The sequence below is a fragment of the Podarcis pityusensis genome (assembly GCF_964106645.2).
Source record: "Podarcis pityusensis genome assembly, chromosome: 11".
Classification (NCBI taxonomy): domain Eukaryota; kingdom Metazoa; phylum Chordata; class Lepidosauria; order Squamata; family Lacertidae; genus Podarcis; species Podarcis pityusensis.
This window is the reverse complement of record NC_138036.1, coordinates 51,792,539-51,811,784: the sequence shown is the minus strand read 5'-3', so window position 1 is coordinate 51,811,784 and position 19,246 is coordinate 51,792,539. Positions and strand designations below refer to the sequence as shown.

The following is a 19,246-nucleotide window of genomic DNA, read 5'->3' as shown; positions in this document are numbered from 1 at the left end:
CATTACTTCTGTCCTTCACTTTGGAAGCCAGTTGTTTTTAAAATGAAGGACTGCTGTAGTAGACAAAAATGGAAATCCTGAATTTTAAGGGTGTGATGTTTTCTGTAAAAAAGTAAAATCAAGCCACACTTGGGGGGACCTTTGTGTAACTTGCAGGGAAGTGAGAACTTGTAGATGTTAGTGCCTGTTAATAATAATAATAATAATAATAATAATAATAAATTTATTATTTATGCCCCGCCACTCTGGGCAGCTCCCAACCGAATATTAAAAACACAATAAAACATCAAACATTTAAAACTTCCCAAGGAATATTAAGGAGCTAGGAAGGTATTTGTTTTATGACAGAGTAATATTCTGAAGTAATTATTATTTTATAATAATTGGGATTATTATGATAATTAAGGAACCCAATAATCCTTACTAAATGGACTAGGTAACTGCACCAGTCAATTCACACAGATGTTTTTCTGGATACTGCTCAGTCTGTCGAATCTCAGTTGCGAAAACAGCTGTACTTTGGCTACTAGTTTGGGGTCTGGGGGTGGGTGGATAGTATGGCACTATTGTCTCCAGCAGCTATTAGACAAGTTGTGGGTGACAAAAGTAATTCTGAAGACCGTAGAAAACATGTTGAGAGCTTTACACAGCTAATAACAGTGAAGAAGAATTAGCCTCGTATTTGTTTACATAAGAATGACTCTTTGCAGTTTGAAAATTGTTCCTTTGTTTATTTCTTTCTTTTCTTTGCAGAATCAGGGAAAAGGAGAATCAGGGATCCTATGCTCTCTGTCTGCTCAATGAAGGAAAGGTGGTACATTATCGTATTGAGAAGGACAAGAGGGGGAAACTCTCAATCCCAGAGGGAAAGAAATTTGATACACTCTGCCAGGTTTGTCAAGTGTCACTCGCTGAGCTGTCTGTTATGTCTGCATATTGACAGCATAGACAACAGGAGTTTTGCTTTGCCGTGGGTCTATAGATTAAATGTGTTATGCAAAATCACATATTTTCCTGTTTTCCATTGTGGGCAAAAGTATGGGAGGATAATGCTTACTTTGGTTAATATGAGCTGTTTAGATCTTCCTTAGAAAAAAATAGGTTAATTTGGGCTACGGTTGTTGTTGAGCAAATTGCAGGAAATCCCAAATCATCTAATTTATTCATGAAAATAGCAGAGTTATAGAAAGACAGTGAAATTCCATTTTTGTTATGCCCTCTCTGAAACACTATGTGCCATAAGGGAATATAAATTTAGGATTGCATTATGAGACATCTGCTGTTGCCTTTATTCCCCCCCCCCCCCCACCGTTTTGAGTCAAATAACAAAAGGCTCTCAAACTGGCAGAAATGTGCTCTTTTTGAATGCAGTTTTGTTAACAAGTATGAATTCAAGATTTTCAGGATGTTATACATGTACTTGGTATTAGTTCAGTGTACGTTGGGCTTGGATCCATGATGCTTGAGTCAGTGTGTAGGGTCTGCCATTATTTTCAGGTGAGTTTTCTACAAAGGAGTAGCAACAGCAAATGCATGAGTGATTTGTACAGTACATTCAGTTTTCATAATTCTAGTGTATCATGGGAAAGGCAAAATCCCTACGGCAGTGATGGCCAAACTTGGCCCTCCAGCTGTTTTGGGACTACAGTTCCCATCATCCCTGACCACTGGTCCTGTTAGCTAGGGATGATGGGAGTTGTAGTCCCAAAACAGCTGGAGGGCCAAGTTTGGCCATCGCTGCCCTAAGGGAATGTGTGAACTTTGGACCTTTTTTTGAGCATACACATCTTTCTGCTGGGGAGGTGTGCAAGTTGTTCCTTACATGTTCCATACAAGCAACAAAAGAGGATGTACAAGTTAGTTGAACATTTTCCATTACCGCTTCTTTTTAACTGAGGAAACCACCCTCGGTCTTGGCTCCCAATTATTATGAATAATAGTAGTATTCATTAATGAAATGTTCAGTATTGCACTTTGCAAATAATAGTGGTCCTACCAACTGTGGTCAAAAGCGGGGGAAACTGTCAAGTCTTTTGCTCTGTAAACCTGGTTCTTTAATTCTAATGTGGGTTGGAGAGGATGGATAACGTGTTGTGAACTAATGAGATAAATGAGCTCTGCACATGTCCAGAGGAACATTCATAAGTTATAGGGCTGAGGGTATTTGAATACATGGTTGAGACCTAATGAGTCCTAGCACATATGAGATACTGCATAGTACTCTATTGTTCTCTGTTATTGGGCTGTCTGTATGAAAGAGAGGGAGAGGGAGGGTTTGAATTTCTGAAGTGGCACAGGCATGATAAGGACTGAATTTTGAATCCAAAGTACATACCACTTGCTTTTGCATCACTGTAAGCAAGACATAACATATGTGTTTGGAAATTAAATATGACATTTCTTGAGTGGAGATACTCAGCACCTCACATGTAGGATATATCTGTGTTTGCAGAGCAGGGCCAGGCTTCAGTATCACCCTTCTCGTCTGATCTTATTCTGCAACAACCATTCCAGTGCACAAGACACTACTCATATAGGGACTACATGAAGTCGGGATACCCAGTTGCACAGGGGCCCCAAACATGGAAAGCCCTGCAAGTGAATAGTGGTCATGCATTTGAATTTTTCAGCAGGCAGTGCACACAAGATAGATTTGTTGCAGGAAAAACACCTGGGGGCTTAGCTAAAATTGCTGCCACACACCATCATCAAAACAGGTATGGTCTACATGCAGGCAACGTGTGAACAGGGCTACTGTGGACATTGTCATGTTTGAAACATGGCATGGGATCCTTAGCTAATGAGTGCTAATCGGTGACCTGATTGTGTCCTTCCTGCAAAATGAACTCTTTTCCAGAGGGCACAGCCAGAATCTCTTCACAAAGGTCTCCATTCACATAAATTCTTCTGTGGCTCATAGTAAAATCTCCTGGCCACCCCTACGCTACAGTATTTTGCTCACCACAAAATTGACCTAAGGGGAGCAGGTGCATACGATAACTTAATGACTAATGGCTAATGAGAAAGTGGAGCTGCCTGGGGATAAAATTATTGGCTTCAGAAGTGGGGAAACAAAATGAAATATTTGAACCTGAGGACCAGAGAACCCATAGAGGGCAGCAGGACAGGTGGCTGAATTTTACATATTAACTAGAAATGATTAGCTAAATGTCTGGCCCTAAGCCACTGTAGCAGCTCAGTAGCTTGTTATTTCTCCTTCCTTCTAGTCTATTCTTTCTTATTTGTTTTCTTCTCATGATAGCTAGTGGAACATTATTCCTACAAAGCAGATGGACTTCTAAGAATCATCACAGATCCAGTTCCAAATCCTAACTTGAAAAATGGTGAGTGATTGGGTTTATTTTTAAAATGTAGAATTTGAGTCCCCATGGTGGTGTACATGAAAATCATCCATAAAATTATAAGAGCGTAAAATACATAACTGAATCCAATCAATTTTCTAAAAACACTTGGTAAATCAAAAAATGGTTTCAGCAGGTTGATAGGATATTGGAATTGTGGGTACCTGTATGATTCCAGTAGGAACAGTGTCCCAAATTACTGGTGCGGCTACACAAAAGGTCTTAGTAAATGCGGAAGCTGAAAGAATATAAAAACTGTGGGACTGTCAGGAGGACTTCTCCATATGATTGCAGTGATTGATCCGTGTATACTCATTCATTTAGCCTTTATTGGCATAATGATTGATCTGTGTATAAGGGACAAGGAGGTCAGGCCATTGGTCAGTCTAGCTCATTGTTGTCCGCAGTGGCTCTCCAGAGTTTCAAACAGATTTGCAGCCATAGGTTGCCCAATCTTACATTACCTGTAGCAGTGCAAATGTGTAAAGCAGCAACACCCTGTGTTAAGCAAGTGGGCCAGGGCTTTCTCGGAATCTCTTCCAAATTCCCTTTTAGTGCTGCGCCTTGCATCAGGGACACCTTTTCAAGTCTTGGGGCTTAATAACAGCAGAGCATAGCATGGATAGTTGCTGGCATCCATCTGTCTCCATGAATGAAGTCAAACTGCTGTGTTTGTAGCACGGAAGGGACCTCCTGGTGGCACAAGCCTGGGCAGTGTGTCTGGAGGTCCTGGGCTTCCCAGATGACAAGACCGCCCTCTCAGCCTTGCTGATTTAGTCCAAAGGAAAGCAGAGCAATACGTTTGATACCAGCTTGGCTGCAGAAGTTGCCAAAAGAAGGCATACAAGGTGCCATCCAATTGCCTTAGGGACTCCACTCTGAATTTGTGTATGGTTTACTCCTTAGCCTTTTTTTCGAGTAAGACTATATTTATCAGGTTGCTGCAACCTCAGAGTCACTTGGGGCTCACCCAAAATTCCTTTTGCCTCATGCTGGTACTGGTCTGTGCTTTAAAGCTCCATGTCCCGGCACTTTCCCCAGGGAAGACCCGTATTTTGCCATCTTCTCTGGGGAAGGGCCATAGCCCAGCGGTAGAGCATGCAGAAGGTTACTTGTTCAGTCCCTGGCATGTTCAATCCAGGGAGAGACCCTTCTCTGAAACACTGGGGAGCCACAGCTAATTGATGCAAGATGACCCTGAGCTGGGTGCAGCTGTGCTCTGAGTCTGTATAAGGCTGATTCCTGTGTTCATTTCTTGTTAGTTCAGTAATTTCATTTCTTATGCCACAGCTACACTGATGTTTGCATATTTATTCCCTTGAGAGTGTCCTTCTCCTGTCTCCCCCCCCCCCCCCCCAGAAATGTATTTTGATAAAAGCAGCAATAGTAATTAGTGTACCTCATTATCTTAGGCGTATTCACCCCACCGGATCACAGGCCTAATTTCAGCAAGGTAAGAAAATTGTGCTGATGAAAAGCATTTATGGTGGTTTTTAATAATAAAATAAAGTTCAAGGATGGTTAATTTTCACTTTTTGAGATTCTTAATATATGAACATTTGCTATAATTTTCAGATATATTTGTCTGTTTTATATGCAATAGCATTAGACATTATGTGGATTAATTTTTTTGCTCCAGCTTTTAATTCTTCATAAGAAGTATTTTGGGGTGAAAATATCATGTATTCCAGTCTGCAGTGGGTGGACTCCAGTTGGTGTTGTTCCACAGTAGAAAGTATGGGAATTACTCCAAACTTCCAGAGCAGGTTAGGGAAGGGCATTGGGAAGAACCACCAAGATAAATCTTCTTTCCTGTGCTGTTGACCGAGCTATATCTTGCATCCATGGAGTGGCACCAATTGGCTTCTACTCTTGTTTCACTTTGTACAGTGTATGATGTATTCTCTGTCCAAATTTGGATATGAGAAAATACAATTATAAAATCACAATAATTTAAATTAAGATGTTCTGCGTGCATTTGCTTGCTCTGCAATCATTGTTCTTCCAAAAATTTGGTTACACAAGGGATTTGAATGTGTTGACAAGGACTAGAGTAGATAGTGAGAGAAAGCAAGATAGGAGAACTGGGTGGAGGAAAAATAACGGGAACGTTTGGTATAGAAGCAAGAACATTACTGAGGGCCATAAAAGCCATTTGAAGAGTGAATGACAGGAACCAGAACACGAGAAATGAAAACTCATGGTCTCAAGCACTGAGCCCTTTTGAAAATTCCTGCTCTGTCTTGTATGATAAAGCTTTTCTTGTCAACGTTCGTCTCAGGGGTGAAGGAGGCAAAGCATTGACTTCAGACTGAATGGAGATGCATTTTAAAAGTTTGTTCACTTATTCAAATTGCCACACCCCTTCTCTCTCCTTTACACCCAACCCATGGGTGTTTGCTTGAAACACAGCTGTGCTTCTAGCATCTTTTACAATACAAACCCTCACTTGTTGCAGTTTAGCATGATACGGTGATAACTCCTGGATGCATTCAGGAGGACAAATACATTGTACAAACAGATTGCAAAGTGGAGCAGTCTCTTTTGAGTTGGGTTTGAAGCAACCACTGACATGCTTACATGGATGAACTGGGCTGAAGAGTTTCAAGGTGTTTTTCATTTTTTAAAAAAAGAAATATTTGGTTTACAGTCTGGCAGTGCATATTATAAAGGATGTGTACAGGGCAAAAGTGAAGGTCCTTGTATGTGAATCCTAGCTAAAAATGCAAAAGTTTGCAACCAAGTCCTATTCTCAGTAGAAAGTTTGGAAACCACTATTGTAGATGACTAAAGAAAATAAATGTGTGTGTGAAATATTTCTTACTTTTTCTGATACACTTATTTATGCTTTTGATATCCTTTACGGTTTCTAGACTTGGTCAACAGGTGGAATTTTCACCAGAATCAAGTCATACACTTTCCCAAAGCCGGGAAGCAAAAAGGTGCATAAACATGGTGTTTTGTAAATTTGCAAATGTGTGGAAGGACTTACTCTCATGAAGCTCACTTACAGCTCTTTTCAATGATTTGGCTCCACGCCTTGCTGCTAACGCTCTGCGCACATTTGGCAACTTTCTTCAGCTTCTACTTCTGGCCTAATATAATTAACCCATGGCTCAAATTTAGCTATGTAAAAGAAGTGATTGCATTTTATTTGTTGCCAACATGCTGTGCCATAATATTCATAACTGTAATAATAATGAGATCAGTTTGGTAGAATGGAGTTGAAAATAAGCTAGTATCACATGTGTGTGCGCATCTTTGAAAACAGCCTTTATGTTTCAGTGAAACAATATTTATAGTTTTGTTTTAAATCTTAGTTTTTGATCTTAGTTTTTGTGTGAGTTATCTCTCTCTCTGAAACATAGGAAATGTGGAAAACAACTGTCCCTGCTTCTTTAGAGAAGATATTCCACTCCTCTGTTCTTCTACCTCCACCCCAGGTTTGGGGGCTAGTGCCACTATTGTACCAGCTAATAACATGAAAGCTAGCACTGAGCATATGTACTCTCCTGCCCCCATCCCACCCTACCCAATTCCAAGACCTATGCATTTTAGACACAATGATTGCTGGAAAAAGCAAAAGCCAATCACAGTGGCTGCAAGCTGAAATTAATCCTTAATTCTCCTGGGAAAAGGTTTATTTGAGGACAAATGGATGAATGGTGCCCATTTGTATATTACATTACAAATAAAATATTAATAAAAATACTTCCTAATTTGTGGAGCAGATTGGCACATGCCTGCTTCTTTCCCATAACGTTGGGTCAGATCAATTCTCTGTGTGAATTTTCACGTCTGTCTCCTTCATGCTAGTCCTAATGAATTCTGATATGAACAAACATCGTATTTAAAAGTAAATCTCCAAACATTTAAACTGGTTTAGCCCTACTTAGTTGGCAAAAAGACGTGGCTTAGGATAAAATTTTAAAATATTGAGAGGACAGGAAGCACAGGTATTCCACAGTTCCTGTCTTGGTGTTTTTCTTTTTTGTTGAAAGTCAAGAGTTTGCATCTTCCCTAGCAAGTGCAAGTACCAAAGTATGAAACATATGTGTCAGTTGGGAACCTCATATCTATGTTTTGCTCACTACTTATCCCCTTTAAATATATTGCTCCAGTGTCTCAGAAACAATTTCCCACTTCCATATATTAACAGGATACACAAGAAATAATATACGCTTGCACTCTTTATAGTTATTCCAGAAGATGTGCACTTGTACTATAGTGTTTAGAGACTTACTTCTGAGTAAAAATGTTTAGGATACAATTGCTTGCTTTGCGGAGAGAATAGAGTTGATTTGTCTGATGACATGACTTCCCTTTAAATCGGTCTTATCTTAAACGCTACATTTTTTCTTCACCCAGGCATCTTTAATAGTGTTATTGATTGGTAGAGATGCAGGAATCTAAACAAGAGTAAGGCTGATAGACAACACCAAAATTATTTTCCGGATCTCTGTTTCTTTGCAAGTTACACTGAGTGACACAAGCCCTGGACTCATTCCGCTGCAATCCCATCAAAATTTACAGAGTAAATATTTAAAAGATCAGCTCAACAACCTTAACAGCAGAAAGGCCCAGGGTGTACATGTTGCTTTTAAACATAGATGTGGCGCTGGGTCCCACAATGCATTTTTTCCCCATACACCAGCCTTTGGCAACCTGGTGACTTCCAGATGTTTTGGACTACAGTTCTCATCAGCCCCAGCCAGGACAGCCATGCTGGCTGGGCTGATGACAGTTGTGGACCAAAACATCTGGAGGGCACCAGGTTGGCAAAGTGTGCTTGCTGTACACAATCTACCCACAGGTATTCCTGGCTCAAGAATGCATTGACCTTTAATGGAAGAAAACTAGGTAAACACAGATACAGGTGGCAGAACTTTTCCAGACACCAGAACTCTGGGAATTTCACCTGTTTGACCTGAGTGCCCTCCAACTGTCAGCACTAGTTGCAGACAGAATAAAATGTAAGGTGTGTTTCAGTCATTTAGTATTGCCCTTTTGTTGACTTACGCTGAAAAGGGCCAGCGACATAGATGAGTGAGTTCTCAGCACAATAGCAAACATCTGGAGAGGGTGGAAATGGTTTGTGGGATGAACCTATGTCTGCCACTTTCATTTCAAATGTTGGTAAATGTGTCAACCTGGGCTCACTCTCAAGCTTACCGATTCAGAGTTTGCAGGAGACCTGTTTATATGCTGCATATGCCATCAAAGGGAATCCATGAAAAGCATAGTACTGATTGGAAGAATAAGACTGAGCAGCTCCAGATTAAGCAGATGTAGGTTTTTTGAAAAAGACCAACTTTATTTGCTATTGAGTTCTCATTTGAACACAAAGCCATTAGTTCAGGCATAGGCAAACTCGGCCCTCCAAATGTTTTGGGACTACAACTCCCATCATCCCTAGCTAACAGGACCAGTGGTCAGGGGTGATGGGGGTTGTAGTCCCAAAACATCTGGAGGGCCGAGTTTGCCTATGCCTGCATTAGTTAATTCCCTCATCAGGAAGTTCTCCGAAATACTTGCCAGAATCCTTTTCTGCTTTAGCAGCATGTCTCTTACCTTGCTGACACAGATATGCAAGAAACAATCTGAAGATTTAGGTAAGCTTCGCTCGCTTTCTTTACTCATGCTTTCATTGCCTACATCTTTCATTGCTTAATTTTTCTTATCATGCTCTCTTTAATACCCCAAATATGTACTAATGGAAAAATCTGTTTGTGTGCCACAGCCACCTTTACCTGTCCGGAATGATGATTCTGGATTACCTTTTAGAACATCAACAACATCATTACCATCTGCCTCTTTCTCAGATAACCCTTATGGGCCACCACGTGTAAAGCAAGGTAGGCAATTGAAATCAGTTCTCTTTTGATAATAGTTGTTCCCCAAGTTTCATTCTTATTTTGCAATGGACAGACTTTTCTGTAGAATATTTGAGGCACTAAACATGGAGAGTGATAGAACCCTGAGTAATTGTGACCATTCATAATGCAGAAACCTTTTTTTGAAAGAAAGAAAAAATCCTGGAAACGCTTTTCCTATTTAGAACAAGTACCGTATTTTTCCGTCTATAAGATGCCCCCATGTATAAGATGCCCCCTATTTTGGGGGATTCAGATTTAACTCAGCGGAAGAACCTAGTCTTATATACAGAAAAATACGGTATATTTGTCACCAATCTACATCTTTGCAGCTATCTGTACTTACTTACTGACTTAGAAAATTTATAAACGACTTGATCAAAAGGATCTCCAAGCAGTTTACAAATTGAAATTGTAAGATTTGTAAGGTGATTCTAAGTACCGCTACTTTCAGATGCTGATATTGCTGGAGAGAAATAACAGCAACTATAAATTCAGGCAATTGACCCGGTAATTCAGAGGGAAACTGAGAAATGTCCTGTTTCAATTTGGTACAGCCCTTGTCACTGGTGAGGGCTGGTACCCATGGAAAGGCATTTCTTTTCTCTTCTAAACTGTAAATAAATTCCAGTTTAGCAATGTTTAGCAAGGGTGTGTGAGAGAGTATGCTACTTGAAAAGGTACACAGCATTTTGAGTGAAACCCAGCTCCTCTCAGAACCCTTCTGTTGAGAAAAGTACAAAACCCCATGATGCCAGTGTGAATTTTTAGGAAAGCCATTATTTAGATGAAAGCCAAACAGGTGCCTGTTAAGCAGCACAGCAGGGGGAGATTGGAGAGAAAAGCTGACAAATGGGAACTGAAGGTGGGATAAGGTAGGAGTTAGTCGGCAATGGAAGTGCAGCTAAATTGAGTCTGGGAGGAGGACTTGACATAAATGTCTTTGCTGCAGAACTGGATATCAATGAGGGAAGTCCGGAAATGAAAGAGGCTTGCCAAATAGTGGTAGGGATTGTTGCTAGCATATTGCACCACATAGGAGGTGAAATGGATGAGAAAGCAGGCAGAGTACTAACATTTGACAGGCAGGGAGCACAGAAACATTTGTGTGCCAGAAAAAGCTAAACCTGTTCTGCTGTTCAACACCCAGGTGATCAGAGGTTGCCCATGGACACAGAGGTCTACGAGAGTCCATATGCAGACCCAGAAGAGATAAAAACTAAAAATGTCACCCTGGACCGAAATCTACTGGTCCTGGAAGACCATGAACTCGGTTCTGGTAATTTTGGCACTGTGAAAAAAGGCACCTATGAAATGAAAAAGTAAGTTTTGAAATGCTGTCATCTTACCATCCTTCCCTCTTGACTTATTTTATTTTATTTGTCCTATTCCTTTGATGATACCGCTGTTCTTAAGCCCTGGACCAGACTTCCTTTGCCTCAATCAATAGAAACCCATGAGAGAGAGAGAAGGACCTGCCCTGCCTTCTTATATCAGTAGAGGGACGCAGGTGGTGCTGTGGTCTAAACCACTGAGCCTCTTGGGCTTGCCGATCAGAAGGTGGGCAGTTCAAATCCCCGTGATGGGGTGAGCTCCTGTTGCTCTGTCCCAGCTCCTGCCAACCTAGCAGTTCAAAAGCACGCCAGTACAAGTAGATAAATAGGTACCGCTGTGGTGGGAAGGTAAATGGTGTTATGTGTGTTCTGGTTTCCGTCACGGTGTCCCATTGAGCCAGAAGTGGTTTCGTCATGGTGGCCACATGACCCGGAAAGCTGTCTGTGGACAAATGCCAGCTCCCTCGGCCTGAAAGCAAGATGAGCGCTGCAACCCCATAGTCACCATTTGACTGGACTTAACCATCCAGGGTTCCTTTACCTGTATCAGTAGTACAGGTGTCCAGGATGGAGTGGGGTATGGCAGCCAGCTCAGGGGGGAGCTCCAGGTTAGCATCCCGAAGGTGTGTGTACTGACACCACCATCTCAGAGCTCCCTTGAACTCACCTACACCCCGTTGCAGCAAGCAGAAGCACTTCCAGTGCCAAGAGGGTGGCACTGCCATGCCTCCATCCTGTGCACAGCCTACCCCAACTGTTGTCCTCTGGATATTTTAGACAACACCTCCCATAAGCCTTGCCTGCTGCAGATCACCAGGTTAGAGAAGATGATTTGGCACCAGAGTATGTTCCATAAAATAACTATGATTTATTTTTCTACAATCCACAATGTTTTATTTTGGGGTGGCCTTTTTAATGTTAAGGGTATATTAAAGTCCTTTTCACTCAGTAATTTTAAAAAGCGAAAGCTTTTAATGTGTGATCCCATGCATTGTTTTCCCTAAAGAAAATCAGTAGTTAGTTTGCATAGATTCTCTGCCTCAGTGACAAAAGAAGGCACATATTTGTATACATTTTGTATCATGTACAAATTTTATCCTTTGTTGGGGGTAAGGTGGATGGATGAACCAGGCCACACACAATTAATAAAATGTCTGACCTGCATCTTATGTGAACTAGAGGAGCTTTCCCCATAATTGTATTACCATACTAAAAAAAGACTTCACTTGCTGAATTTCTGCCTGCTTTTAAAGGCACAAGAACCTTGCTGTCTCCTAACTCCATTGGGATGTGTTCTCAACAGATTCATTTGTCGAAACAGACTAACAGTGTTCCATTGTGTGTGTGTGTTGCTCATTGCCCTATTCATGTCGTGTTTATTTCCTTTTAAATACGCTTCTTGAATACAATACAGTATGTTTTCATAACTTTGGGTCTTTGACCTGTTTTGATACATAAGCACCAAACAGCAAAGCTTTCCTTTTCTTCTTTGACAACAAGAACTTGTGCCTTTGACCAGAATATATCAATTTAAGTGCTTATACCACCAACAACGATCCACCCCCAAGAATGCTCCCTTTTCCCCATCAGTGGGAAAGAAATCAATTAACCTTCATCCATATTTGTGCCCGTATATTTTGCTTCATAGCTTTTGCTTTAGAAGGACTTATAGTGCATGAATTATGCAATGTTGCCTGTTCCTCCTCTGAGGTGTTGCATGCAGCCGCATTTCGAAGCAGAAACTGGATAGATTGAGCACATGGCAAACAGACAAGAATACTTTGAGCACTGCATATAATGTAGGCTTCCTGGTGGTTTCTTTTCAGGGGAAAGAAGACAGTGGCTGTGAAAATTCTCAAGAACGAAAGCAACGACCCCTCCTTAAAAGATGAACTGCTGAGAGAAGCAAATGTTATGCAACAACTGGATAACCCATATATTGTCCGAATGATAGGCATATGTGAGGCCGAGTCCTGGATGCTGGTAATGGAAATGGCTGAACTTGGCCCCTTGAATAAATATCTGATAAAACACAGGTAAATTGGCCGTCTGTATTATTTATTGAATTATTGTGTGTTAATAGGCAAAACTGATGGACTAATCACTAGCTGAGTAGTTCTCCAAAGCTTTGTTTTTTCCAAGAGCACATTTACTACTGGTTTGTAAAAAAATAAGTTCTACTTTCCCACCACATTTGTGAAATTCAGTCAAAAGGTGAAGATGTCCTCCAAAAGAGTTGAGTGCATCATTACTGTTTGTTCTCCAGTATGGGTCCCTTTGAGGTGGGATCCCTTCATTCTTGAAAAGTGTAAGCACATAATGTATTTAGCATAAGTATATAGTTAGTTAGATAACATAAGTATTTAGTTAGTTATGAGATATTTGTTTCCCCTCCACATTTCCCTCACATGAAAGCAAAGGGTCTGATTCTGACCGGAAGCAAAAGGACACATGCCGTCAAAATATTTTCTGGATAGTTTGCTAACCCTTGGAAACAGATTTTTAGCTCATGGGGGGGGGGCGGACTTTAAGGGACAGGAAAAGAAGAGCAGGTCTACTTGTGTAACATTGGATTCCACACAAGCAAAATCCAGGAACAACTAGTTAATTACCAACAAAATAAATGGAATGGAATAATGAGGAATGAAAATTTACTACAAATTGCTAAAGTAGTAAACTAGTTCTGGTTTTTCAGAGATGTCGCAGAAAAGAATATCATTGAGCTGGTTCATCAAGTTTCCATGGGGATGAAATATTTGGAAGAAAACAACTTTGTGCACAGAGATTTAGCTGCGAGAAACGTACTGCTGGTCACACAACATTATGCCAAAATCAGTGACTTTGGACTTTCCAAAGCCCTTGGTTCTAATGATTATTACAAGGTACTATTTCACCCTGTAACTTGTCTCGACTGTGATTTCTTCTCATGATGTCACTGTGGCTTCCTGTGATGTGCATGCAACCGTCATGGTAGTTTAAAATTTGTTAGCTGTCCTTCAACACAAAACATGATCAGGGCAGCAGGCATGCCTCTGCAAGGAATCTTTCCTTTGCTAACACACACTCTCGAAACTACTTTTATTTACAACATGCAAGCCATCACTGCTGGGAGCTGAACAAGGCAGGGGCCTGGGGGCTGCAGGTACAGCTATGTTATATGTGCTCAGTAGATTCTAGCAGGTTGCCCACACCTCAGTGTACACATACACACACACTGATGACATCATCGGCTCACAACATGATGCAGTACTGGGAAAACTAGATCCACCAGTGACTAACCTTCCCCCTCTGATGGTGTCAAAAGAGGGTGGACTTTAGAAACTCTGCAAAATCATAATTCCTTCCTCTTGTTGCTGTATGCTGTGTTATATTGTATTTTAGTGTTTTGTTGGAAGCAGCCCAGAGTGGCTGGGGAAATCCAGCCAGATGGGTGGGGTATAAATAATAAATTATTATTATTATTATTATTATTATTAGTCTAATATTCTCTTTTATGTGTGGCACCACTGTAGGCAGAACATTATGGGAAATGGCCAGTCAAGTGGTATGCTCCAGAATGCATGAACTTCTTCAAATTTTCGAGCAAGAGCGATGTTTGGAGTTTTGGTGTTTTAATGTGGGAGGCTTTTTCCTATGGGCAAAAGCCATACAAGGTACATTTTATATGTTGCTTTCCTTCATTAAACGACCATATTTTAATACAGATTCAGGTCTTCCTGTGCTTGTGCTTATGTAGCCAAAACCATACCACTGGAACGCAAGATGTTACCACTATCAGACTCAGAGTCATGCTGATGCATGCTCAAGTATTAAAAAATTGTGGGGGGAAACGGGGGCGGGATACCCCAAACAGCCCTATAATAACTCAGTGACATGGACTAGTGATAGATTGAGAGGAGAAATAAAGGGATAAGTGAGGGGAAGGGTGAATGGTGTGGCTGGAACAGGAGGACAGAGAAATATATGTAGCTATATCTGAATGTAAAAAGAACTATCTCGTCTGGATCAGTCTCTTCCTGGTTCCCACTAACAATCTATTTTTAAATGTCCCCAGGGATAGAAGAGAAAGCTGCTCTAGACTTGAGCGCAGAATTTAGTATAGCTGGGATTCAGCACAAATATGCCTACCCAACTCAAAACCCAAAATGCAGATTCAGGATGCTCAGTGGGCACAGAGTGCTGATGGACTTGTGGCGGGTAGGAAACAGATCTTGGTTGTGTGGGCACGAGCAGAATAAAGATGCTGGAACCAGGAAGAGGAGCACTCTACACTCCATGTTGTTGCAGAGCGTCACTTGTCCCTAAATAATTGAGTTTGACAAAAATAAGTAAATCCTTTCTCATTCTGTTGCAGGGTATGAAAGGTGGGGAGGTTGCTCAGATGATTGAAAGAGGAGAGCGAATGGAATGTCCAGAAAACTGCCCACCTGAGGTCTATGAGTTAATGAAATTATGCTGGACATATGAGTGAGCATCATCATATTTGTGTTTCTTCTGATAAAATACTGGATTTCTTGTGCTTTTCACTCCCCACTCTGTCTTCACTTTTTCTGCATTTTAAACCATGAAATAAAAAGATGCAAACTGCCCTTGAAGGAACATTTCAAGCCAAAGGAATAAAATGTGAATTAACAATCATTGTCGCCCTACTTAACGCCCTCTTGATGAAAATGAGAAGTAATGCCCTGCAAGCCAAATTGCAATATAGCTTTTAGATGAGATAACTTTCTTATAACCACTGTGCACAGCTACATAGCAACAGATTGTTTCTGGTATAACATTTTCCAGAAACGGACTGGCAAAAGCTTGTTGAGCAGAACACTGGACCACAAGAGCTGTGCAACATGAAAAAATTGATTAAAAATATACATAGGGGTGTATTTTTTTTAAAAAAACCCCTCAAAAGTACAGTGATGTTCTCGGCACATCTCACAAACAGAAGAGCCTTCAGTGATGAGGGTGCCCTAAATTATTGCAGTAGAGTACTTAGATGATCACTTAGCAAATGTTCTCTGTCACATGGGAACCCAGAACAAACTAATCCCAGGGGATGGTGTTCTAGGGGCCCCTTTAAGTACTTTTCTGCGAAACGCCTATCTAGATCTCTGAGATAAGTTGTATAAGACAAAGGAGCATTATTGGCTGCTGATCCAGTTCTGCTTGTGGTCTTCAAGGAAGGGTCAAGAAATAGCTTATTCTTCCCAGCCTCACAAGTTCTCCTTGAGAGCTCCCACCCCCTTTGTGGAGGGGATAGACTCTGTATTCACACTGCAGCCAGGAATTGCAGTTTTACTTCAACTACCTGCATTTCTTCTCATAGCCATTATTCCCTTGCTTCATCTGGTATAAAGCAGCTTGCTGTTTATTGCTAGGGGCTAAATGTCTGTATTGCCCTTACAAACTTCCACCTAGTGTCTCTCAGGACCTTCTTGACACTGCTGGGGAGCAACATTTTCTGGCATTACCTGCACATGTGGTCAAAACCCATCTCCACTTATGATGGCTGGAAATTGCCCATCTGGACTTAAATGAGGAGAGAGCAAAGGATGTGTGTGCCTATAACAAAAATGAAATGTCTTTCTTTTACAGCGTCGATGATCGGCCAGGATTTTCTGCAGTGGAGTTCAGGCTGCGCAATTTCTACTATGACATGGCACAATAAGAGCACTGTGTACTGAATGGCTGTAAATGGAGACACCATGCAGGAAGCAAATATGAAGAAAGAAGATGCTCTCCAGTGAAAAGAGTTCTGCTGTACAAATGCCTTTGCAGCTTTTCAGAGCATTTCTGCAGGAATTGTTTTCCAAGCGGGGTTGCATTTGTTCTTTGGATATTAATTATGCTTTTAACCTATTGATGCTGTTGGACTGGTAAGAATGCTGGAGAACCGAGCAGACTGTCCCCACGCACTTTTCCTGCTCTCAGTAGAATACCCGTAATGCTATTAAGAGATATTCAGTGCCTTATTTGATACTGCCACTTTCATAACCTTTCCTTGGGATAGTCAACACAGGGATTGATTTTGGACCGGAACTGAGTCCTGAGCCTGCTTCAAGTAGCCGATTTCAGCCTTAAAACTGTGTTTGCCAATGCAAAATGCAGAAGAAGTGTGTTGTTCATGTGCTAAACAAGAGCCTTGCTTTGGCCTCTGCTAGTACTTCTTCCTCACTGTTAAGTCCTATTGAACACAGAAATCTAATTATTCTGTAGGCTATGTTCCACAACAGCAGCCTAATCACACCCTCTTTCTTGATCTATATAACTTAAGGCTGCAATACCTAAGGAAATACTTGAGCAGTGATTCTTGTTGATTGACTTCTGAGTATACATTTTTAAAAATGAACTATAATTTTCACAGTAACGAAATACAGTGGTACCTCAGGTTAAAAACTTAATTCGTTCTGGAGGTCTGTTCTTAACCTGAAACTGTTCTTAACCTGAAGCACCACTTTAGCTAATGGGGCCTCCTGCGCCGCTACTGCACGATTTCTGTTCTCATCCTGAAGCAAAGTTCTTAACCCGAGGTACTGTTTCTGGGTTAGCGGAGTCTGTAACCTGAAGCGTATGTAACCTGAAGCATATGTAACCTGAGGTACCACTGTAAATAAAATACACGAACTAGCCACCAGCAGTGCAACTAATCTTAACTGGTATCTGCAGGCTGTAGCCACCAATCCAGTGTGATTGTCCCATCTTGTAGGCTGCTGAAAAGTACTTCCATGGGAAGACACAGGAGTTGATGGGCATCACCTTTTGAAAGACTTCTGCTGCCCCTCAGAATCTCCCGGTGAGCACTGCACATCTCAGGATTTGCTTGCATGGAGAAGCTTAGATGTGACTGAACCAAGGAATGCAGCAAGAGCCTTCAGATTTAGCACCCACTATGCAGGAATCCTTTCATTGGTCCCCATGCATAGTTTGTCGCATTTTAAATAAGCCCTCATAGCCTGCATTATTGCTACAAGAAGCTGGCTGGCGGAAGGCGCACCCCTGAATTTCCATCCCCTACCACCCTGAAGGGCCCCTAGATTTACTGTCTTGAGCATAAGCACTGCTCCTAAACAGTCCTGGATCCATTCCACAGCCTTCCACTGAGCTTTCTGAAGTGGTTTTGTTGCCTTAATTGTGTCCCTGAAGACCAGCAACCAAAATGATCATGGGACTGCAGGAACTCCCCTATGAGCAACGGTACAACAGTTGAGTCTTTTCAGCACCTCAAATGCAACAAATAGAAAGGATCATGACATTTAAAAAATGGAAGATCTCTTTGTAATCAAGCAATGCTGCAGAATGTAAACTAATGCCAAACAATCAGATTCAGAAATCTTAGCACTAGGTCCTATGAATGCAAAATGACTTTTTAAAAACAGTTTTTTAAAAAATGAACTTCTATTTTCATTGCCTATTTATGTACAGAAAATGCTTCTCTTATATTATTTCATATGGTCTACATTTTGATTTTGAAAAACAAACATCTGTTTATTCCATTTTTCCTGGCTGTTTGTTTTCCTTGGTCTGGTTTCTCAGTGCCTTTGTTCAGGGCCAGTTTATATCACGAGAAATTCCACGGATGGTGGTGGGAGTTGTATTAGGACTGTGGTGATAGCCCTTCCTTGTATGAATTTTGTGGTTCATACAAGCCCTGCCTGTGGCTCATAGAAATCTGTGAGTGATGTAGATTGGGGAGTGCGGGCAAGGTAACTGGAAGTCCAGTCATCAGGAAATGTCACTTTCATTTGCCCAGGGACATCTATATCAGGAACAGGCAAACTCGGCCCTCCAGATGTTTTGGGACTACAACTCCCATCATCCCTAGCTAACAGGACCAGTGGTCAGGGATGGTGGGAATTGTAGTCCCAAAACATCTGGAGGGCCGAGTTTGCCTATGCCTGATTTATATCTATTGTGGTTCTGTGGGAATGCTGATACACTCAGGCTGTCGTATTAGGTGCAAAATTCAGCTGCTTACACATTTCAGTTTATGTTTTAATGTTTCTAAGCTTTTGTAGCTGCAAAGATGTGCTTGAGAGGGTGCAGGCAATGCTTGCTGTAAACTCAGAAGCTGAAGATAGGACTGGGAACCTTGATAGATGCCTGAAACGAAGGGCTCATTCACACTTCCATTTGCCCCGCTGCTTTCAGATTTCCCGTGGATTGCCGTTTGTTCCAATTTAGCACTAAAGAGCAGGTTTTCCAGGGAAAGCGGAAGGACAAGGGCAAAACAGCTCAGACCTGTGCCTTATAGGCACAGTACAAGCCTAAGTGACACCATTGGTCCATTTAGTGGGGTGCTGACGGCAGTTTCAAACTGGCGGTGAATCCATCTAGAGATGTGGTTGTATTGTTCCTATAAGGTGTGCAATGTCCTTACATTTTGCATGCCATTAGTCCTTTTAAGTTACTCATAGCGTTTGAGAAATTTTATAGAAGGCTAGGAGACACACCTCTCAGAAAGCTAGACAAAAAATTTGCCCTCTCTCCCACTGGTGGTTTTTGAATCTGTGTACACACAATGTTACCTGGGATGCAGAGCTATCCTGTAGTTTTCTGGAAATGTTGTGGTTTGATGTGGTTTCCCAAATCCAGCACTGACTGTAGGAGGAAACTAACCAGACAGTTTGCATCCCTGCCTGCTCTCTGCCCATTGGTGTGGACAGACTGCTAGCGAGGTGGAAAC

General features: G+C 41.4%; 1 protein-coding gene across 3 annotated transcripts in view; it reads left to right on the top strand.

Annotated features, from left to right (window-relative positions):
• SYK (spleen associated tyrosine kinase) overlaps positions 1-18,059 on the top strand; it is a 36,756-nt gene extending 18,697 nt beyond the window's left edge. For 2 of the 3 annotated variants that reach the window (XM_080972708.1, XM_080972709.1), the window contains exons 4-14: positions 754-892; positions 3,263-3,344; positions 4,775-4,815; positions 6,236-6,304; positions 9,103-9,217; positions 10,386-10,557; positions 12,396-12,605; positions 13,265-13,451; positions 14,082-14,222; positions 14,924-15,036; positions 16,159-18,059. In XM_080972708.1, coding sequence (XP_080828834.1) covers positions 754-892; positions 3,263-3,344; positions 4,775-4,815; positions 6,236-6,304; positions 9,103-9,217; positions 10,386-10,557; positions 12,396-12,605; positions 13,265-13,451; positions 14,082-14,222; positions 14,924-15,036; positions 16,159-16,231 — 1,342 coding nt within the window. In that variant the 3' untranslated portion in view covers positions 16,232-18,059. The remainder of the gene's footprint in view (positions 1-753; positions 893-3,262; positions 3,345-4,774; positions 4,816-6,235; positions 6,305-9,102; positions 9,218-10,385; positions 10,558-12,395; positions 12,606-13,264; positions 13,452-14,081; positions 14,223-14,923; positions 15,037-16,158) is intronic. The other variant, XM_080972710.1, reaches the window with a different exon arrangement.
• Positions 18,060-19,246: the final 1,187 nt, after the last annotated feature.